General features: G+C 35.5%; 1 protein-coding gene across 1 annotated transcript; it reads left to right on the forward strand.

Moving 5' to 3' along the window:
* Positions 1-1,541: 1,541 nt before the first annotated feature.
* On the forward strand, positions 1,542-8,111 carry LOC143628751 (alpha-dioxygenase PIOX-like). The gene is made up of 9 exons (XM_077098247.1): positions 1,542-1,759; positions 2,293-2,559; positions 3,824-3,973; positions 4,071-4,207; positions 5,235-5,421; positions 5,500-5,645; positions 6,382-6,609; positions 6,696-6,898; positions 7,485-8,111. The coding sequence occupies exons 1-9, from the start codon at positions 1,637-1,639 to the stop codon at positions 7,952-7,954; spliced, it is 1,911 nt and encodes a 636-aa protein (XP_076954362.1). The 5' UTR covers positions 1,542-1,636; the 3' UTR covers positions 7,955-8,111.
* The last annotated feature ends 299 nt before the right edge of the window (positions 8,112-8,410 follow it).

An 8,410-nucleotide genomic window follows, 5' to 3' on the forward strand; every position in this document is an offset into this window, starting at 1 on the left:
GATCAAAAAGTTGGTCTCCTCTCGGGTCACTCGCATATTATCACAAAAACCTTTTAGCTTAGCATCAAGCTCTAGGGCTGTCTCTGAGAATCGCTAAATAATTTTGGGTGGAAGGCGGATATAAATTCAGCCCTTAAGTAAAAATAAGTTCGATAACTTATATATAAAAAGTAAATAATACGATGATAATTGTAATTTTGATATACAAAACAAAAATGTTGTAGCAAAATAATCTAATTTAGTGTTATTGTTTATGATTTGGGCTTGGACTTATGAGTTATTGTTTATATTTTGGGCTATTAAGTTGATAATTTGGTTATAAGTTTAAGTAAAGTTTAAATACAGATTTTTTTTCCGTGCCTATTGGGATGATCGGACAGAGGTCGGTCGACCTCCCTACACCCCATCTAAGCCGGGCATGTCAAGGTCCCTCTCAAACCAAGGCCCAAACTAATAGTATTATATATTGACTATCTTAGGAACCGTCACAAAGCAAGGCATAAACGTGAGGCATTCTGGGTTGCAACATAAACCGAATGGGTTAACGTATGAGGCTCCCCACCGTCCTTCAGTATTCGATGAAATCAATTCATATCGTCTTCCTTCATCAATTTATAAGTTACGAATGACATCAGTATGTGTAGCCAATGGTTTGGAAAAAACATGCAAAACTTTCTAAGAATATCAAGCGCATATTACATTTAATGCAATAATTATTTACAACTTTACAAGGGACTATTTTTTTAGTATTTGCTTGGAGCATCTGAAATCTCATAAATAGACCTATCACAAAAACGAAGCAGAGTTTTTGTGTACAATCTTCCGTTGCATCGAGTTAAAATTTAATTTTAATTTATTTTAATTGTGATTTTAAAAAAGGGGCGTCCCCGGCAAAATTTTAGGTTTATTGGAATTTTATAATCGCAACTGAGTTTATCGTCACTGGTGGCCCCAAATTTAAAAAAAAATTTGCTCGCAGTAGTTCCCTGTTAAAAAAAATTAACGGCATTAACTTTTTTCCAAATTTTAAACTATTTTTCAGGGATTTTGATAAGAAGGGTGATACTAGTCGATTGATGTAAAACTTAACTTGAAACGATGTTCAGAACGACTTGATTAATGCTTCAAATCGGGTGTTTAAGCTTTCAATTAACAAAAATTAAGTCGTTTGTTGCACTATTTTGAGCTAAGTTTTACATCAATCGACTCATATCATCCTTTTGATCCAAATGCCTAAAAAATCAGTTTTAAATTAAAAAAAAATTAACATCGTTAATTTTTTAACGGTGGACCACTGAGCGTCAATTTCTTTTTCCAATTTTAGGATCACCAGTAGCGGTAAACTCAATTGTGATTACTATCGGTCAATAGCTTTTAGTTAGGATTATTAAATCCAATAAGCCAAAATGTTATTAATATATATTAACAACCAATATTATAACATTTGAGAAACAGGCTAAATTCAGATTTCAAGACACACGGTTAGTAGTTTTGTTTGTTTTGTCACGCACTTAATGTGCACCTTTACGACTAAAAACAAATTGAATGATAATGTGTATCTTAAATACGCAATTGTTACAATTTTTCAACGTCAAAGGATTAAACCCATGATTCAAGAATCAAGATCAAACCCACCATGATTCCATTTCTGTCTTGTGCAAAATCTCTTCTTTTTTCAGTCATCAAGCACTTGCTAGTACTTGCTGATTTCCATGAAATCTTTCAAAGGATGAGACCCGTGGACAGGCTTCTCTTCTTGGTAGGTATTCGCATCATCGGTTTAACTCATGTAAACAACCGAACGAACATGAGCAGGGGCATGTTCATGTTCGTTCATTTAACTTTAACCGAACACAGAAACAATCATATACTCAAAAGAAAATTTTGTGTTCGTGATCATTCATCAAGAAAAGGGACATGTTCGTGTTCGTCATTTAAAACATAAATGAATTAACAGTTCATGAACGTAAACGAACACAAATGAGCATAATTGACCAAACATAATCAAATGTGTGCGTGTGTAATTTAAACGAACCCCTTTTATATTTATATATGTAAAAAAGATAACTATTTACATATTTATTAAAATATAAACAAACATAAATGAAGTTCATAGACATATATGAATGAACAAAACGTGTGTTCATGTCCATTCATTTAATTAAATGAATGAAAATAGATGTTCATGTTCATTCGCCTATTAAATAAATGAACATAAACCAACCCCCACCGAATAATACATAAGCGTTTGATTCGTTTACAGACCTAGTCATTTGATAGTTATTTGTGCAGATTATTCATGGACTTGATAGATCAGGGATGAAGTGGCACCGTTTCCCGGTGTTCTTAGGGTTGGCATACCTTTCTATACGCCGGCATCTACATTTCAAGTGTAGTTTGATTAATGTTGGTAAAAATTCGGGAGGTGTTCGGTTTAATCCTGCTGACTTTCCCTATAGGACAGCCGATGGAAAGTATAACGATCCTTCTGATGAAGCCGCTGGTAGCATAGAAAGTTTTTTTGGCCGGAACATGCCGCCACTTGATCAAAGAAAAGGGGTATACAATCACAAAATCTTGTAAACTGGTATTATTTTTGAAAACCTAAAGATTAGCTATATATAATATTTTTGGGCATTCCCTTGTACTCTTATAGAGCTATCATTTTCAATGATGTTTGCCCTCTCGTTATAAAGACTCAAAAGATATTACAAATATGCCAACTTTTTATTGAAGTGTGACATAGTTCTAAATGTGGGTATATCTACATGTGGACATCTTGTTATTTTTTCGGACGGTTTTATGTATTAACGAAATTAGCAAAATCTAGAAAAGAAAATTACATGACTAAAAGAGGATTTTTTAGCCAATCGGTCCAACCAGGCCCGACTCTTTGGGTGTGCCAAGTGGGTGACCGGCCAGGGTACGTTTTTTTCGGGGGGGGGGGGGGACAATTTTTTTTTTAAATTCCCGATGTTATCATTGTAGAATATCCGAACGATTATAATCTCACTATTTTTATAATATTCAAACACCTTTTAGACCTATTTTTTTAAAATCGCCCAAAGACTTATAGGCCCACTCAAACTAAAAAAAGGTCAAGCACTTTTAATTAATCAATATAAGTTAAATAAATAAATAAAAGAAACTTATAAGCGGCATAATAGCAAAGCCGATTTCGAACACTAGTAGTCCCGGTAGCATCTACATAAATGAGTTTTTTGAAATTATAGTTATTGAAATCTTATTTACGGTTCACAATGCCCTAACAAAGACTTAGCTGGTTGGCGATGATAGCTATCCAGAATGGAACATTAGAGTGTATAAACTGTGAATAATTGATTCATCAATTTGTTACAAGAATGTTAAAGAGCTTCATAAATCCTCAATTGGCTATTAGCCTATTCGATCAGTATGCCATAAACTCATTCTAATATCATGATTTTGCTAATTGTTATGTTCATTGCTATAACTTTAATCGTCGTATAAAAATTGTCTTTACATTACTTAGTATGCTAAGGTTTAAGGGGCATATTCTTTTATGCTCAGGCGGGGCATGTGAATTCTTAGAGCCAACCCTAGGTCCAACCAACAATACTTTTACTATCTCTATTTATAATCCACAAAAACAAATAATTAAGAAGAGAATAAGAAATTAGATCGTTTCTTCTATCTTCACTGGAGAAGACAACCTCGTTCCGCGTCAGCCATATGATCCACCACATTGAAAGAATAATCCCGTGAATCAAATTCTTCTTCTTGCTAGTAACCGGTAATGTGGACCTCTTGTTATTACTTATTAAAGTCTTGGTTTGTTTTATAGCTATTGAAGCCAACCCCTATGGAGGTGGCAACAAAGCTTATGGAACGCAAAGAATTCATAGACACCGGAAAACAGTTAAACCTAATCGCGGTTTCATGGATACAATTCATGACTCATGACTGGATGGATCATCTTGAGTCAACAGAACAGGTTTGATTAATTACTTAGCACCTTGCATGCATACAACTATATAGCTCCCATGATCTTCACAAATTAACTAACACATGATCGATGATTTACATCACAGTTTGAGCTAAAGGCGTCGTATGAAAATGCTGCGTATCAATGTCCTCTTAATTCTTTCAAGTTTTACAAGACTAAAAAAGTTGATACTGGTTTAGATGATATCAAAGAAGGCCATCTTAATATTAGTACGTCATGGTGGTATGAACAATCAACCTTTCATAAATTCATTAGCGCTGACCCAATGGCCATTATAAACAAGTTAGGGCTGTAGTCTCTCACTTGAATAATAAGACCCCATTTTTTAAAGGTATATTGGTTTTTATTAATCCCAACTGTTATCTTTTGGTCACTGTCGGTCCAAACTAAAGAATTGGCTACTGACGGTCCTAACTTTTAACGTATTTGTTCCTAATGGTCCACGACTAACAGAATCCTAACGCCGTTAGTTTCAGGCCGTCAGAAAAACATTTTTGGCCAGAAAAGTCAAATTTGTTGCCGGAAAACACCACCTGAACACCGCAACCACCACCAATTGACTCACCGCCAACCAATTACCACCACTTGAGCACCATCAACCGATTCCGACGATGGTTCTAGCCTTCTAGGGTTTTTGGCGACCTCAATAATTAGGACTTTTACTAGAAAAAGGTTGCTAAAAGTCCGATACAAAGTTACCAAGATGTTTGGGACGAAAATATTGAGTTCTTGGGAAAAAACTTGAGTTTTCGGCGAAAAACGTTTTTCCAACGACCTAAAACTAACGACGTTAGGATTCTGTTAGTCGCGGACCGTTAGGAACAAATACGATAAAAGTTGGGACCGTCAGCAGACAATTCGTTAGTTGGGACTGGTAGTGACCAAAAGATGATAGTTGGGATTAATAAAAACCAATATACCTTTTTTTTAAATATGTAATATGTGTTGTATATTGGGTTCACTGAGAGTTTCAGACCAAAATACAATGCTAGTATAGTGATAAGACTCTCCTCTTGTTCTTGGAGGCGTATGCTCAAATCTTACAATTCTCGAGTTTTATTCCATGTTTCTTACATCCAATGAAAATGGATACAGAAAGAAAGAAACCAAATTTTTTTAAAGGCCTCGGATTTTTTTCGTTCTAGGCCTCTAAAATGGTTGAGCACAACAACTCTAGTGCATATAAGGAAATCGTCAGCTAATTTTAACCAAACTTTGTAACTGTCTTACTGAAGTTCATAACCTTTAGGGATGGAAGCGCAATATATGGAAGCAACGCTTCACAATTGCACGAAGTGCGAACGTACAAAGAAGGGAAACTTAAGATCACGGATGGGTTAGACACAGCAGGCAAATTTCGCAATGGTTGGATCGGTGTATCAGCATTGAAAGACCTTTTCATGCTTGAACACAATGCCATTTGTGACGCCTTAAAGGTACATCTATACACACTCGTCCGCATGATAACTTGAACCTATCAGTATTCTAAACTGGAAACTACTAGCTCTGACCAGAAAGAATATCCTGATCTGGATGACGAAAATCTATTCCGTCGTGCAAGACTAGTAACTTCTGCGGTCATGGCCAAGATTCACACTATCGATTGGACTGTTGAACTTCTTAAAACCGACATCCTTCTTGCTGGAATGAGAGGTAACTGGTAAGTTGAAATAATTAGGGTGTCATCTGTATAACTTATTAATTTTATACATCACACAAAACTGAAATAATTAGTGTCATATGCGTCCAGTTCACGAATTAACTAGGTGAACCAAACTCGACCCGTACATTTATTCACTTCGTGTTTGTGTCGGACACACTTAAAATCGAGTCATATTCATGTCATGTTTTCAGTCAACCTGTTTAATGTTCATTTGCATAAACGAGTAATACCAAATGACTTAATTAGTAACGTTACAATCAACTAACAACTCAAGCTTAAAATTTCTTTTTCCTTCAACAATCCAATAAGCTTATATGAACTATTTTTTATTGGTGTCTTTTTAGTTAATTTTGTTTCTATATCTTTCATTCTTAATCAACAAATGATGAGTTTAAGAGGAAAAAATTAATTTCACTTCTAGTTAAAGTGAAAATAGAAACCAAATTTCAAACTTTGACAATAATAAGAAAATATAGTTAATTTTTTTCAAAAACTTTAAAATGCATTAACAGGTTAACCCATTTATATATCAGGTTGTGTCAGATTGACATGTTTAATAATGGGACGTGTCCGGTTGGTCTATTTAATAATTAGGGCATGTTTGCCGATCGACTCAAAAGTTGCTTATTTTCGTGTAGTATTCAAGTCGTGTCAATAATTTCTGTCTCTTAAAAAACTTGTGTATTTCATGGATCTTTATTAGCTAGTTTTTTTTTAAAATGAATTAATTCAGGTATGGCCTTTTAGGCAAAAGATTCAAAGACACATTTGGGCATGTTGGAGGAGTCTATCTAGGAGGTCTTGTAGGGTTAAAGAAGCCTAATAATCATGGACTACGCTACTCTATAACCGAAGAGTTTGTGAGTGTTTATAGACTACATTCTCTTGTACCCGATCATCTTGCCATTCGGGATATTGATTCGTCTCCAGGACCAAATAAATCTCCGAAATTGAGCCACAAGTATGACTTCTACATCCTTGTACATTATCATATTTCTATAACTACAGTTTAAGCTCTGAGAATACTGTATTATCCTATATCCACAGGGTTGATATGGTGAACTTGACTGGGAATAGAGGGGAGAGTGAACTATCGAAAATTGGATTTACGACACGAATGGTATCAATGGGACATCAAGCATGTGGGGCACTTGAGCTATGGAATTATCCGGTGTGGCTCATGGACGTTGTGGCCCAAAATGTCGATGGCACAGATCGAGCAGATCATGTCAATTTAGCTTCACTCGAGAGTATGTGGTCGGCTTTCTTTTGCAAAACTTGATTAGTATAATGTTAGGTTGATAACCATGCATGCTTGCATTCAGTCATTTATTAACTACAACAAATAGGTTATTTGTGTGTAGTTTTTACGACACAACTTAGGAGAATGTTTTGAGTTTTGAGTTATTTTTTATTTTTTAGGTGGTTTATGGTTAGGGGGAGTAGTTATAGACATTTCTTGAAAGTTGTTATACAAATATGTTTTTCGCTACATCTATGAACGAAACTGACGGAAACCTGACAGTGTTTTTCGAGTTGCTTGTGTGACAAGCGAACTTTGATAAAGCAAACTCAAACCAATAATCTTGTGGCTCTACATGGAATATTTATATGGCAAAAAGTGCGGATGGAGTTCACTCGTTTAACCGGCAAACTCAAACCAAGTTTGCTTGTCACACCAGCAAAACTCAAAAGATCATTGTCAAATTTTCCTTGAGTTCGCTCATAGGTGTAGCGAACTACAAACTCTCTTACCACATCTCTCAACCAAAAACAAGTTCTAAAAAATCAAGGTTTGGTCATCTTATTTACATTTATAAACATGTGATGATACAGTTTATAGGGATCGAGAAAGGAGCGTGCCAAGATACAATGAGTTTCGTAGATCGCTTTTCCTTATCCCTATCACCAAGTGGGACAATCTAACGGACAACAAAGAGGTCATCGCTACATTGAACGAAGTGTATGGTAATGACGTTGAGCAACTCGATTTGCTGGTAGGTATGTTGGCCGAGAAAAAGATTAAAGGGTTTGCAATTTCTGAGACGGCATTTGTCATTTTTCTTATCATGGCCACGAGGAGACTTGAAGCGGATAGATTTTTTACTAGTGATTTTAACGAAGAAGTGTACACAAGAAAAGGGTTTGAGTGGGTGAACACAAGCGAGAGTTTAAAGGACGTGTTGGATCGACATTTCCCAGGGATGACCAGTCGATGGATGAACTCGACAAGTGCTTTTACGGTTTGGGATGCTCCACCAGATCATACTAATCATATACCACTTTATCTCCGGCTACCTCACTAATTTTTTTTATGCATATGCTTTATTTACTTTGTAACTTTAGAATGTTGTTGGTCTAGGATTAGCTAGGAAAATGTTTCATTACAATTTACAAGGGGTATATTTCCCAAGCTGTATAAACCAGTTCCTTTTACTAATTTCACTTTATGCTAGTAAGGAGGGAAAATTTTTAACCTGACAGGAATACAAGAAACATTTAGGACAGGTATTTGAGTATATTTTTTTTTTTTAGGTACAGGTATATATGATATTGGATGACACCCAATCCTATTGGCTCAATTGTTGTTTGGCCCAAGTGTAAAGCCCAGCCCAAGAATTATTAAGGTTTTATATATTTGGTAATGTCTTTGCTAGCAAGTTTGGTTAGTCTATACAAGCCGAGTTATGGTTAGATATTAGAATAAGAGAAGTTGGTGCAACCAAGTTAGGGTTCATCAATAGTCAAACCGAGTTAGGGTT

The sequence above is a fragment of the Bidens hawaiensis genome, unplaced genomic scaffold, assembly GCF_021521415.1.
Source record: "Bidens hawaiensis isolate Kalapana, Puna unplaced genomic scaffold, B.hawaiensis_p1.1 tig00005061_1, whole genome shotgun sequence".
NCBI classification, from domain to species: domain Eukaryota; kingdom Viridiplantae; phylum Streptophyta; class Magnoliopsida; order Asterales; family Asteraceae; genus Bidens; species Bidens hawaiensis.